We start from the raw sequence: 15,211 nt of genomic DNA, 5'->3' as shown, positions 1-15,211 counted from the left end.
AAGCTGCAGTCCCTTTGGATTTTTTTTTTTATTAAAAAATATATAGATTTAGCTCTTTAAAAATGATTTTCTTCTACACCACTATAAATTTAAATGAAGTATCTCCGATATGAAGAAAAGTCACCTCGCCCGGAACTGGTTTAGGATTTTGACCCACATGGGATAAAATACAACCATTAAGATTTTGTGGCGCACATTTATGGAAGTAAATCTGTGCCATCAGAGTTTGAATTTGAATTTTTAAGGTTAAATGTTTTAGCATCAATATCAGAGTTGGATGTTGAATTTCTAAGATCCTTTTCTAAGATTTGTTGAGCATCAAAATATTCACCTTCAAAAACTTCAGCCTAAAAAAAAATTCAACCTAAAAAAAAATTTCAACCTCAAAAAAATTAAGCCTAAAAAAATCAACCTAAAAAATAAATCACCCTGAAAAAATAGAAAGCAGGGAGAAGCAATCGATCCCTGTCTCAATCATCCAACGGCACAGATTTACTTCCATAAACTTTGGATGATTAAGACAGGGATCGATTGCTTCTCCCTGCTTTTTGAGGTTGATTTGTTTTTTTTTCAACGTTGAATTTTTTTAGTTTGAATTTTTGGAGGTTGAATTTTTTTTAGGTTGAAGTTTTGAGGCTGAATATTTTGATGCTAAACAAATTCAACCTTAGAAATTCAACTTCAAACTCTGATTTTGATGCTAAACAAAATTCAACCCTAAAAATTATAGTAGAGAAGCTAGAATCTTTGACTGGACTGGGTTGCTTGATGCGAGGACGTTTCACTTCAAATGGCAGAAGCTTCCTCAGCTAAAATTCTTGCTCTGGTAGTCTGAATTTTAGCTGAGGAAGCTTCTGCGATTTGAAGCGAAACGTCCTCACGTCAAGCAACCCAGTCCAGTCGAAGATTCAGGCTTCTCTACTATGGAAACCACCTGGACAACTGAGAACCTTCACAGAAACCCTAAAAATTCAAATTCAAACTCTGATGGCACAGATTTACTTCCATACACATTCTCTCTGGGTGTCATGCATGAAGGTGGTGTTTTTCTGACCCTCAAACATCAAGCTTGGTCAACACGGTGGACTTTAAACTGAAAAAACTTGTCAGATTTTGTCAGGTATATTCATTTTGTGAATTGTTCTGTAATTTATGTCTGTATCATGGCCTGTATAATAAAAATGTTATTGTGCTGTTTTGCACCTGTCTTAAAGTAACCCTACTTGTTATTCAACTTTGTTTTAGCATGCTGGGGTCAGTGCATGCTGGGGTCAGTCTGAACTGGGAGTGAAGAGCTGGATGTACTTGTTATTATTACACAACTTTGTTTTTGTAGCCACTAACGACTGGGAGTGAAGAGATGTTTTTGCAAGAGGAAAGAACTTTCAGATGCCTGTTGATTAAAGGAATTATGTGCGCCAGGGAGTTTGAAATGGCCACTCACCCTCCCTTCGCGCACACACTAGAAAAGAGGGGGCAGAGCCATGCTTCGATAGAGTCTGCTGCGGGTTAACGTACGAACGCCCAGCCGGTTGACAAGCGCACTTTACCGAAGGTGTTGGCTCTCCACCTTAAAGGCGTCACGGTAAGAGAGAAAGAGATGTTTCATGCGCTGCAACCACTTGTGCTTGATGTAACTGCTTTTGTGGGGAATAAATATACGCCTTTTTGTTCTAGCAAAATGCAGTCTGTGTGATCATTTCTGTGTGCCGATCTGACCGAACCTTGTGTTTCAAAACATGGCCCAAGCAGAGGGTCACCCTTTCGAGTCTGGTCTGCTTGAGGTTTTTTTCCTCAGAAGGAGTTTTTCCTTACCACTGTTGCTCTGGGGGTTAGTAAGGTTAGACCTTACTTGTGTGAAGCGCCTTGAGGCAACTCTGTTGTGATTTGGCGCTATATAAATGAAAATAAATTGAAATTGAAATTGAGATTTCACATGAAGGTTTTGCTGGATACCTGTTGGACAGGTGAAACGGCACTCGGTGAGGCCTAATCTGTCAATTGTCAATAGTACCAATAGTTACATTTACAGTGTTTTTGTCTGGTTGACCAAAATGAATCTGTGAGAAGGCTCATTTTCATCTTACCTTCATTCAACTCTACATAGTTTCTGTGGAGTTTCTGCATCACTCACACTGCAGTTAGTCTCTGAAACCATATGACCACATTTATATCGCATTGTCTCAGACGTCGTGCTCCTGTGGCACAGAGGCAGACCGTGCATAGCGCACGCGTGGCACAGAGTGCAAGCAGCAGCAATAAATAAAATAAAGACATATCTGCTGGGTGGGGTGGTGAAGGTCTAGACCTTGCTTGTTTATAATGTTGTGAGGTGACTTATGCTGCGATTTGTCGCTGTATAAATAAATTAAAGATTTATTTCTGTCTTTGTCTTTCTGTTTTTTCCCCTCCCAGAGTCAGGCCATGCGCATCGTGCGGACAGTCGGCCAGGCGTTCGAGGTCTGTCACAAACTCAGTCTGCAGCACACACAGCAAAACACGGACGGACAGGAAGACAGCCACAGCGAAAAGAACGGCAACGACTCGTCCGGCACAGGTTCGAGAACACACATTCAAAGGGAGATGTAGCTGCATCTTATCTTCCAGAGTGTTTTCTTTGCGCCGCACCGGCTGGGTCAAACCAGCCAGGAATTGAGGCTGTGCAAACTCTTCAGAGAACATGAAGGGAGGTTTTTAGGTGAGAGTGCCTGTGCAGCACAAACTAATTCTGTCAGGTTTCAGCCCAGCAGTCGTCCAAACATACCCGTAACGGTAGAAAGTTGGAGGGAACGACATTTTTAGGTCACGGAATAAATGAAATCTTCCTGAAATTACATGATTAAGGCCGTGGTGGGAACTTTCCACTTTCCAAACATCATGCAAAATCCACAGTCGTGTCAGTTGCAGTTTCTACAAACACCTACACACTTCTCACACATGCATATGTCCTCAGAGAAACACATTGTAAACTATGTGCAACACACACATACACACATTCCTGCACCGTGCCGGCATTGTGCCCAAATTGGCAACCAGGAGAGTGTCACGGATGAGTCAATCCAAAGAGAGAAACAGCGGCACAGCAGCATCGGTGAGCTGAGCTACTTTTATCGTCGCCTGGTGTTGGGGCAAGACGGGTTCCTCTGCAGCGTCAGGACACGTTGATGAAGCTCCTCCCCCAGAGGACAGAGGTGGGAATGGTTGGTGAAGATTAAAGGCTCCATTATGGCCAGTATGCTGTTCAGATTTTGGTCTCCAAAGTTGTCTGAATCCAAGTGTAAGGTTGTTTGAAGTTTGCATGTGACTGACAGATTGAGGCTTTGGGGCTGGTGGGACTGGATCATACACGAATTTCAAAAAGATGCAGCTCCGCATCTGCAAACAGCGCGACAATCAAAACCTTCGGAGAGTTTGTTTGAGTCACAAACCCATATTGCCTGTAATAATACACCACTTTAAAGTTTGAGCTCCACTTGGAGTTGGTCTGTTTTCATCGCAAGCTCATTTTCTAATTATTCTCAGTATTAACGGATTCTGAAGAGATCTGGGTCCTACTAGACTTGGGTGTTATAATCCAACCCCTCGTCCGCACCGTGACACCTGGGTAACAGATCAAGTAGGGGGTTGCCTGTTGGTGTGAAATACGGATGGCACCCTGTGTGGGCCGTGGCCTTTACCGTAACCATGAAGGGCCAACAGGAACCCTGAATGTGAGACGGCTAATGGGGGTTTGGTGAAACAAGAAGTCCTCAGTGGTGGACCAGGCGGAGGAGGTGCAGGCTTGTAACCCAACCACTGTGAAGGCGGATGAAGGCTACAGCGGGTCCTCAGACCCCGATCATCGTGGATTTTCCAGCCATCGAACCAGGTTAAGGATCTGTCAAGGACTGTGTGTTTGTCCACATCCAGCAACATTCCCACATTAAACAAACCCATGTGCAGGCACCTCTGGATCCACCCTGGATGTTGATTTTCTCCATGTCCACCATCCCAAGGTCCTACTAGGTTTCTTCGGAGGATCCTAGTGTACTGCTGGAATGACTCTGTGTCAGTTGAGCGGTTCCGTAGGGGCACTCAAAGGAGGACAATCATTTGCATTGTGAGGGAGTGTCAGCTGCAACATTTTGGCCATGTGCTGCATTTTTCTGGGTATGACCTGAGTGTTGGGGACCCCGGTGGCTGGAGAAGGTCAAGCGGACAACCATGTTTCACATGGCAGCAGCAGACAGATGGCTTACCCAACTACTCTGTTGGTCCATCCTCCAGTAGTTTGTGGAACCACGTTCCACCCCCTGCACATGATTTCATCATCCTTTGCACTGTTTTCCTCATGACTTCAAAATGATTCAGTTATGTTGACATCACCCAACGTTAATCCTTGGTGTACGGCTAGAATGATTCTCTGTCAAGCGAATGGTTACTTAGGGAGCGTAAGATGAGAAGTATTCCTTACATTGTGATAGAACGTCAGCTATGAAATATTGCCCATGTGCAAACTGAGGGGGTTCCTTAGTGTGGTCCATCCTCCAGTGCCTCATGGAGCTGCTCTGACAGTTGTACATTTTTCTTCATGTGCAGCTCCAGCTGTCCACAGAAATGGTATGCAGTGAAAAACATGTGCCAAATTTCAATGCAGATCTCTCCCACTTCAGCTGTGATGGCCTCGAGTAACTGGGTGCAGCGTAAAGCAAAATAAATAAGTAATAATAATAAAAAAAAAAGCCTCATCTCAGTCATCAGCCTGTTCTGTGTTCAGTGACCTCTCCTGCTGTCGGATACACAAAGTGTGGATGATCCTTAAAACGCTTTACCTTCAACAGGAACAAAACATTCAAGTTTTAGAAGCATCAGTTGTATGTTAGCGACACACTGCAAAGAGAAGTTAAACTAAAACAGACCATGAAATGCAGCTCTTCAGACACTCTGCAGTCTGTGAACTGAAGTATAAAAAAAAAAAAAATTAAAAATGATCATGGAGCTGTATCTGGCCTAAAATTTAATGATCTTTTTTGTTTGTTTTTTGTCTTACAATTGGACTGAAAATATTCTGTCTATAGTGGCGATCATCAGCAAATAATCAATTTTAAAGCAGTTCAGACAAACTGTAAACATCAATGGCCCCAAATGAGGCAAAGTTGGAAAAAGAAAACTTTGCAGTTCCTTTACTGGCCACTTGAGGGTGGCTCCAAAAGCAAGTACATTCCCTTAGAAGCCCATGTTAAAATGTTCAACTATAGAGGAAGTAAAAAACATATCTGCATTCACATACAAAAAAAATCCTTTTGGTGTCTGTAGCTATGATAACTGTATGGGGGGTGATTTTTTTTTTTCTTCTAAATATTTTGATTTGCAATATTTTTAGCCATGATGTTATGTGTTACTAGCGGCATGGCCGCTTTGAGTGACGGCTCATTGAGCCGAGAGTTCAGACTTAGAACATCGCTTACACAGAGGCTGTTGCTGCTTGCTGCTGTGGAGGGTAGTGCCTGTTGTTTGTGCATTTTATTACAAATATTTGTAATAATATAGCTCGTTGTGTGTTTACTTCTCCTGATGGTCCATTTAAGACGTCTGTGCTGCGATATTAGCGTCACGTGACTTTTTTGTATGCTAATGGTGTTATTTTCAGCAGGTATTGCTAGTTTGATCTGTTAAGTCCAGTTAACGCGCAATTATTGGTAAAATAACCAGGTCATAATTTTTAATGCCCACACCAAAGGAAACTGTTATGAGAATCATCGCACAGTCCCAAAAGTATGATTTAATCAACACCCAAATTGAGGATAACCCACAGCACCACGTTTTTGGCTTCATACCGGCTCTTTTGAGTCTCTTTGGAAAACGTACAGGTGACATCATGCAGGGTTTGTCTAGGATGAATACCAACTTAGTCCAGATTGTTAAGATTTGAGGAGCTGTGCAGCTTGAATGAAGCATAAAAGAAGCAAATTGAGACATTTGGAAAAAGGTGGAATAATTTGGAGTAGCTGATGCTGATACTGATGATGCTGATGATGCTTTCTATGGATGTCATTGCGTTCTCGTTCCCTCCACGTCACTCTGAGGTTTCGGATTGAGCTGCATCATATCCACATCCCCCCTCTGCTTTTCCTTTCACATGCTAATGCTCCTTGAGATCACCCACCTACTGTACCGTGTTCCCACGCACATCCGTCGCTGATTGGGCCACACGTGCGCACACTCGTGGTCACGGCACTTTAAGGGAGATGAGCCGTCATGCACAGCCAATGAGCTTATCTGGAGAACTAATTATCACGGCAGTGAACGGAGCAGAGGATGTAGAGGGCCGAGGAAGAGGATTAGGGAAGCTGGAAGGAAGAGATGGATCATGCAGAGAAAGGGAACTTGTGATCACAGAGGATGAACAAAAAGATGAAATATTGGGAGTGGATTAGAAAAGAGGAGCAGGGACAGGAGGCGGAGCATCAGGAGTCAGAAGGAGAGACGAAGGAGACTTTCAGAACGAAGCGCCGCCGCGACAAACAGAATAATCTTATTAACAACCCAACAACTGTGTGCAGAGCGGCTTACACGGGAAGAAACACGGCCTGAAAGTAATTCTGCTGTTCAACAAGACCACGGGCATGTCGGCGATCGGCAAGTTCACAGCCGAAGTAAAGCCGGTGGTACGAAGTATGAAGCTCGACGGCAATTCGGCGACACCATTAAGACATTTTAATGGAAGCCAACATGTTCATCAAAACAAACGACTCTGAGAGTTTCCCGCTTTGCATTTAAGGTTTCAGGCTTTTTACTTTTGAGTCAATAATTCCTGATATTTTCCCTGCAAATACCAACATACGCATTTGTCTGTCTTTGGTATAGTGGCCAAGAGAGGCTACAACACTTCCAAAATTAAGGCAACACCCCAGGAAACACCAACAGCAATAAAGTTGTCTTGGAAATGTAGAATATAACGCAATGCTAAAATACCCTCAGCCGTATGAGCATAAAGACAGGAAACAGAATCTGACTTTTCACCTCTTAAAGTAGATAAAGGTTAGCCATCTTTGAACTTGTCCAAGGTCTGTGTCCCAAGAATGCTCCCTGTGAATTTGAAAACTGTGGCAGTAACAGGACTGGAGTTATGCTGAGCACAGACAGACGGACGGGTGGACGCAAGGCCTTCGTAATAACCAATGGCCATATTTTGGCATTGGGTAAAAATGGAAACAACAGTTTAATTTGATAATATTTGTGCTACATATTCACAAAGACGCACTGCAAATAGCTGTAACAGGATGGATGTACTTCGCAACACGAGAGGTTTCTGCCCAGAGTACACCTTCCTTATGGCCCAGTCAAACGCTACACAACCAGGGTTCAATTTTAGCGGTTACCCGGGAACCCGTGGAACCCTACTTTGGGGGCGGGCGCACAACTCTTTAGACTTGCATTCCCGACTGGAATCCACCTTTTTTATTTCATAACTGTACAGAAATCTATCAAATTTGGACAAAATTTGCGACTTTTCTGAGACCGACACACACACAAAGCAACAACAAGTGTAATCAACCCTCATGGCAGCCATGATTGTTAATGGGCTGGATGTTTAATAAAACATCGGCAGCTGAGATGACCCCATGCCAATCTGCCTATGCATATTGGCATGGGGTCATCTCAGCTTCTGACAAGGTTAGAAAATTTCGAAATTTCAGAAAATATTACTCCAAAAACACAAAAATTCCCTTCCATAATTTCATCCTGTCTGATGAAGGGCGAGGCCCGAAACGTCACCTTTGGTGTGTTATTAAAGGCTTGTTTGGGAGCTAACTGGCTGTGCAGATCTCTTTCGTTTTTTGTTCTTCCATAATTTCACCCCAAATCTGCCCCAGAAATCACCAGAATGCACAATTTGCATCCTTTTATATCAAAATTTTGTGGGGGACATGCCCCCAGACCCCCCTAGTTGCTTTGCCGCTATGCTGCGTAGCGGTAGGTTTGGTATACCGAACTTTTCTGAGGGGCACCAAACGTTTCAGATTTTGGTGCCCTTAAGGCACACAACTATTTATTCTAAAAGGCAAACCCTGTACACAACGATTCCTGAACGAAGGGAAAAAGTAAAAAAAGTCACAATTCGTTGAGGACAGGTGGACAAAAGAGCTTTATCACCGAACAGTCTGCAAAGCAAGAACACAAAAGGGACGAAACAGGAACTTAACAAAACTGAAGCTCACGATCTTGACGCTTTAACGAAACGTGCCTGGAGCCACAGCTGGAGCAGTGTGTGTCTGCATCTCTGAGTTCCAGGACTCTGCGCTGGGACGGAGCTTATAGTGCCTGAGTCCTGGAGAAACTGCAAACTGAAGCTGTGGAGATCTGTGCGCACATCAGTGGACCACCTGCTTTGGTTTCTGGTCCAGAACAAAAGAGGGATCACCTCCATCATCATCAGAATCCTCACTGTCTGACAACATGCAGTGCGCTCCGTCTTGCTCCAATTAAAAAAAAAAAAAAAAAACTTGTCGTGGTTACTGCTGTATCACTGTATCACGTTACTAACCCATATATATTGATTTATAACAGAAAACTCTCAAAAGGGAGAATAAATATAAATGTAAGTGTAGAGATGATTGAATATATCAGAGCAGTAAATTAATCAGTGCATGTGACTCACATGTGCGGTTATTCCACCAGCTGATCACTGATCCACAATGTGAATTCTGCCTTCCAGAACAGCTCTTTGAATCATTTTGATTCAACTACCTGTTGCCACATGTACAGAAGGACTGGATTATCATTCCTACACTCATATTGTTATATTTAATACAAAATAATCAGCACACGCAGCAGCTGCCGCTGAGTTTGCCCTGTAATTTCCGACGGTACATGAAGCAGCAGCAGCTTCAGCGCTCACAAACCGGCTTCTGCACTCTGTGAAAACATTCAGCTGCTCCAACGAAGTCAAATTAAACAATAACGTGACAAAAACTACACAAACGATTAAAAAAACGTCAAGAACGACAGCAAAACGAGACACAGACGAATTGAGGTTTTCGTTGCCCTTCGCTCAAAATTTTCAACAGTTTAAAAATCCTGACGTAGTGCCAGCTGCAAGAACGAAGCTGCGCGAAGGTTAAACGATGCCAACGACAGTCTACGAAAGTCCAGATTTCTTGTTTCGTCAGGGCTTCGTTGCCCTTCGTTAAGTGCCGTGTGACTGGGCCATTAAAGGTGTACTGCTTCAGTGTAAAGTCAAACTAACTACACACACCACAACAAGGTTAGTTTTGATTGAGATTAGTTACAGGGGTGGGTGGTACGCCGGTGTGTTGGTGCACCACAACGGGGATTGTGCAATACAGTCAACACTGTGAGGAATCACAGATGATAGTACAAAAAACAAGGTGAAGGCCACACCCACTGATGCAGCTGAATGACGGGACATGTCAAGGGATGTAACCTTAATGTTATCTGAGGTCTTGGTGTTTTAGAGCAACATTAATATCATCCATCTCTTCCGCGTAGAATCATCGTTGCCAACTCAGTGCGTGCAGCTCTTAGTGCCTCCTGACAAGTGAAGCTTCCTGACAGACATTTTAATTCTACCCAGGGGGCATTTGTGGGAAAGACTCTTTAAAAAAAAAAATCTGTTCCAGTAAATTAAAATTTAACTAGAAGACTTTTTCTTCTTCTTCATGTTTACATGGCAACAGGTGGTGAGTCTTGCAAGTCCACAAACAAAGTGCCAGCGGCGATGAGAAAACGTGGAACGGTTTGCGCTTTGCTCACTCACGTGGCGAGCCAAATCAAAGTGTTTGGCGTAAAATATTAAAGCACTTTCTAACAGGTGGAGGCGACACTAATCTTATTTATACCCACTTTGGGTTATTAAAAAAAATTAATCAACTTGCTTTTTGCAGAACTGCGTGCACTGAATTGATCTCCATTTTAATTGATAGCTGCTCATCTGAAAACCAGCACGGAATCCTACGTGGACTAATTTATACACATTAACAGTGTAATACCACTGAGAGAAAGTTCTGGCAGCCTCACACTCATTTACAGCTGATGTTCTGACAACAAGCCTTTGGGCGAAACCAGAAAATTTATGATTTATATTTAAAATGTAACAGTGCTGTCATGGCAAAGTGGTACAAGTTATGTTTGCTTGTAGCTGTAGCATCTCCTCCTGCCCCAACTTGCACATTACCTGTTGCTAAGCTAACATTATCGCCTTCATGTTAGCAATGTGGAAGCTAAGCAGCAAGAAAGGTTCTTGGAGGACTTTCCTGAATGGACCTTAGAAGCCTTTGGGTGTTGATGTTTAGGTGACACCAAAAAATGTGCACAAATAATCACTAAAAGTGATGAAATGTTGATATTTTTAAAAATCCTGAACAATAAAAGTTGATAAGTGCGCGGGTGAAGGATAAACTACAGCTGTCTGAAGCCTGCACTCTGTTTCAGCCCTCAGCCGCGGCCATATTGTTACTACATCAGCCCAAAGCAATTGTAAACACGGCGGAGGTCGAGCTGTTTTCAGACCTTTTTTTTTCCTAGTGTGGTTTTTTTTTTTTTTTTTTTTTTTTTTTTTAGTCCAGCGTGAACGTGTGTCTGAATAGGCTGTGAAGGCCCAGCTTTATTGATTTGAGTTGAATTTAGACCACAGTGAGGGAGAAGAAACTTGGAGGAAAACCTTCAGTCTGACAACAGTGATGATATTGGCAGAGTTCAGAAGACAGAATGGTGATTAGAAAATAAATCAATAAATAATGCAGGAGATTTTCGGCAGATGATACTTTTTTGCCAGCTCTTTGGTCTAATCAATTGATTTAAAAAAATAGTTTTGGTGATGGTGTGGATTTTTTATTTGACTTTTTTTTTCCTGATAAAAAGGTACATTCAAATCTGATAAATGTTACAAGGGACTGAATCGTTGAGCTTTTTTTTTTTAAATAAATGTTGTTTCCTTCGTGAATAGCGTAGCACGTTATTATTAAATATTAAAAGCATTCACATAAGGAGAAAATAATATAGTCTTACGAGTGAGATCATTTTAATTTTGAAAACGGGAAAGTAATTTAATTCATTGTCCTGGCAGAACAAAGTCCATGATGGTTCGAGTCTCTGCTGTACTGATCCGTGGCTGGCGCAGTCCGCTGCAGGTGTAATCTGTTCATTGCGTCTGCGTCTGATGGCTGGAGTCTGTCCTGTGAATGGATCCTCTCGTTCTACAGCGGGATGCTTTGCGCTTCAAGTTAAAAGACTCACAGTTCCTTGTCTGCTCGTAACATTTCAGTCTGCACACGACGAAATTCCCATGATCCAAAAACAATAAAATCAAAAAATAAAATAAAGTGAAAGTAGTCAGTTCTGCCTCCGTGTGGAGTGGAGAATCCGCACCCATGTCTGCGTGTGCGGTCATCAATATAAGTGTTTCCACCGGCCAGTCGAAAAAGATTCTGCTGGCAAAAATGACCATTCTGACACCAAAAACACGGTGCAGCTCCAACCCAAACCACTTCACGGAAACAGGTATGTTAGTTAGGGCTGCAACAACGAATCGATAAAATCGATAAAACTCTATTACGACAGGCGCTGGCAACACATTGCATCATCGATGCGTTGTGTCGAGCGATTATGGCGCCAGAAGCGACCAGTGCACCTAGCAGATCAGACACTGTTTCGTAGAAGAACTACACTCTTAGAATATGGCAGAAGCAAGTAGAAAGAAGAAAGTGAAGACTTCAAAAGTGTGGGAGCACTTTACGTTAACGCAAAGACGTTTGTTAACTGCAACATTTGCAAGTCGGACCTCGCATGGCACGGGAGTACGACGGTAATGATGCATCTCAAACGAAAGCATGTCGGAGTCATCAACGAGGAAGGGGAGAGCTCAGTGTCTGGGCAAGTTAACAAATCTTCATTTTTGTTTAAGCAGTCGTAACGTCTCAGTATGACAAGTCAGGCAGTGATATGAAGCTAGTCAGGCTCAGGCTGTCTGCGCGTCTCCCAGAGCAGTGAGGTGAGGGGCAGAGAGTGAGAGAAAAAGAAAACGGTAACAGCACCGACAGTTTTTTTTATTAATGTTGTCAAAGTCCGACCATCGACATTAACGCTTGTTCGATTGTCAGGGACGTGTAAAATGTGATCAGACAAGTAATAGCTCTAAATCGTTGTCCGACCGGACAAGTGGCCTTTTTTTTTGGTTTAAAACATTCAAATTCTTCTCGCACAACTGGCCGCTCGCTGCAGCGGAAAAAAAAACTCCGTCAAAGTCTTCACATAAAACGAGCTCCAGAAATTAATTTATAGGCTTTATTTTACAGTTGAAAGCCAATATGTGGGATGAGTGACATGTGTCATTGTGAAATGACCACATAGTTTACAAGTTATACAGAGAATGTTATATACATATAATGAGTCAGGCTACAGTTTTTGATTTAGGTTTTATGGTTAACTGGTTATGCTAATTGCTCATTTGCAGCAATAAAATACCTCTTTTTTCACCATATATTTTATAACATTTATATGCTTCAATGTTGTTTTATGGCAACTCAGCACTTTGATAAAGCAATGCCATTTGAAATAATTATTTTTGTTCTTTATTATAAACTGTTTTATTCTTTATTAATTTATATTTCAACAGCCAAGGAACATTTGACAATTTGTTGATTTTCAAGTATTTTAAGTTTTCAAATAATGTTCTGTTGTTAAATAAAGTGATGGAAGGAGAGAAAAATTGTTTCCCTGGCACATTTTAAAAAATTCCCCGCTAATCTGATTAATCGATTAATCATGTCGAAACCCCATCAGATTAATCAATGATCCAAATAATCGTTTGTTGCAGCCCTAATGTTAGTAGCCTGTAAAAATCTATAACTTAATCCAAAAATTAATGGGACAGTTAAGATAATGTTCCGGAGATGACGTTACTTCCTTCTTCTTCTTGTCCAGTGTGGGCACGCTGGGAAGTTCCTGGTTTTTAGTGACACCCAGTTCAAAATCTGAATATTTATCTCTTCAAGAAATGTGCACCAGGAAAGGATAAATCTCAAACTGTTGTTTAATTTTAGTCTTAAATATTCATGAAAACATGGCATTACGTATCACCTACAGAAAGCTTAAACTGGTACAAACGTACAATTAAGTGTGTTGATGGTTCACATTTTTCTTTGTTAGAATGTCTTTTGCCGAAACTCGCCGATTGTGTCGGTTGAACACAACAGGATAGCGACCCAGTTAGCAAGTAGCTACATAGATATAATTGAACAGGGGGAGTAGCTGTCTTGTATCGCACTCCCCCCCCAACTACATGTTCCAGACTCTAAGATGTTTATGTCAACAAAGCATGAATTGTGTTTTGAAAACCAGCATGGTACCACATGGTACCCCACATCACAAATCTGCCACAATGCCAGTACTCAAAGACAGTTGAAAGTACTCGCAGGCAGCTATATCATTTTCCGTACTTGAAAAGTAGCCCAGCAACACAGCAACATTACAGTGATGGAGTTTGAAACTTTACTGACTTTGTGGTTTACTTGGAGTAATTTTTGTTTTGCATACTAGTCAAATGAGCTGGAGCACAGCACAGATCACCTCGTGTGAGTACACAAGGCTAAAAATTACAAGCCAGGTTATAAATCGCAATTCTGCTTGAATCTCTAAGATCATTTTTATGCATTATTTTGCATAGGCATTCCATTTTTGAATAGTAACACTTAAAGATGACTCGGTGCCACTTTTTCATCTTCGATACAATACCGATACTGAATCTTTCAGCACAGATACCAGTGTGATCTTGGAACAGCTAATCTATTAATAAATTCATTTGTCTGGATGTACTTTGCTAACCTAGCCACTCAACAAAATGTGAACTCAAACTGTGAAACATATATTGTACTCATCTAAAAGTAAACATGCATTGTTTTGTACATTTTGAAAAAACTTGTGTTTGGAGAAAAAAAATGCTAAATGAATAAATGTAAAAGTGAACCCACAACATGTGCAAGAGAAGATCCGATATCTGAACCAGTTATTTTGCTCAGTATCTGACCGATGCTGATGCAAAATATTGGATTATGAACCTCTAGTAACAGTGGATACATCAGATTTTAATAAATGATTCGAGGAGATCTTGAAGTGTTTCTTTGGTTTTTGAGTGATACGAGGTGGCTGAAGTTGTCGTTATTGGTAATAACATTGCACTTTTCGGAAACATGTTTTGATTCAGTCCATTTCGACAGCTAACAGATGCACCCGTGTTTACGGTGATCTGCCGTAGTTACGAACTGCCAAATGCATTAATGCGTAATGTTGCTGACTGGTGTGTATTTGTGTGTCCGCCCATGTGTGCTTGTGTACATGCTCATGCCTACATGTGTGTGTGCAGGCGTGCGTGCTTATCCATCTGTATGTGTGTGTACTTTCCTCGGCTCAGCTCGGGCGCTAACAGGTGCGGAGAAGACGGCGACGGTCACCGAGGAGACGGACATCGACGCAGACGAGACGAACCAGCTGTCAACAGCAGAGGAATTAAACCTCAATCGAGGTGTAACTGATCTGGATGCCACAGCAAAGACATCAGATACTAACCACTCAGAGAAGAAGGTACAGTTACCGCGTCGGCGTGCTTCTATTTGTTTGTTTCGGTTGTACAACCGTACAAAGTGTCAGCGGAAGGTGTAGCTAGAAGCACCATTATCCGGACATTTGTCACCATATCTTCAAGGCCTTGTGGCCTAAACTAACCAAACTTGGCACATGGGTAGGCCCAGTGGAGAGGATGATCACCATAGCAACAGTGACCTGTTTTGCATACTAATGAGGTCATAGAGTCAATGAGTGCTGAATCATATTTTGTCTCATAGTGGCTATATACTTGACCAAGACACACTCAATGTTTGACCCAACTTACAAGTGACTCCAAGGCGGCATCCACTAGGTGCTTGATGACCTCAGTGTTCATGAGGAGTCGTTGCACCAACCACCTGTGACAACAACTTTAAAGACAGTTGCTTTGGCAGCATTTACTGGATGTGTTTTGTTGGGGCTGAAGGTTAAATTATGTTTTTATGGGTTTGATTGTAGAAATTTAGGAAATCCTTGAAGCTGTCTTGTGATTTAATGTACTGCAGTGCTTAAATCACTTGAATGATGTCACAGCAGTGCAGACTTAACTTTCAAATTTGACTAGAATGTCAATGGACAGCCCACACACACACACACAAACACACACAGT

General features: G+C 42.0%; 1 protein-coding gene across 2 annotated transcripts in view; it reads left to right on the top strand.

Annotated features, from left to right (window-relative positions):
- nos1apa (nitric oxide synthase 1 (neuronal) adaptor protein a) overlaps positions 1–15,211 on the top strand; it is a 284,458-nt gene that overhangs the window by 203,235 nt on the left and 66,012 nt on the right. The window contains exons 6-7 of one of the 2 annotated variants that reach the window (XM_034179422.1): positions 2,416–2,557; positions 14,411–14,580. In XM_034179422.1, coding sequence (XP_034035313.1) covers positions 2,416–2,557; positions 14,411–14,580 — 312 coding nt within the window. Of the gene's footprint in view, positions 1–2,415; positions 2,558–14,362; positions 14,581–15,211 lie in introns of both variants that reach the window. The other variant, XM_034179421.1, reaches the window with a different exon arrangement.

The sequence above is a fragment of the Thalassophryne amazonica genome, chromosome 10 (genome assembly GCF_902500255.1).
Source record: "Thalassophryne amazonica chromosome 10, fThaAma1.1, whole genome shotgun sequence".
Classification (NCBI taxonomy): Eukaryota; Metazoa; Chordata; class Actinopteri; order Batrachoidiformes; family Batrachoididae; genus Thalassophryne; species Thalassophryne amazonica.
The sequence above is the reverse complement of the archived record's forward strand: the minus strand, read 5'-3'. Positions and strand labels throughout refer to the sequence as shown.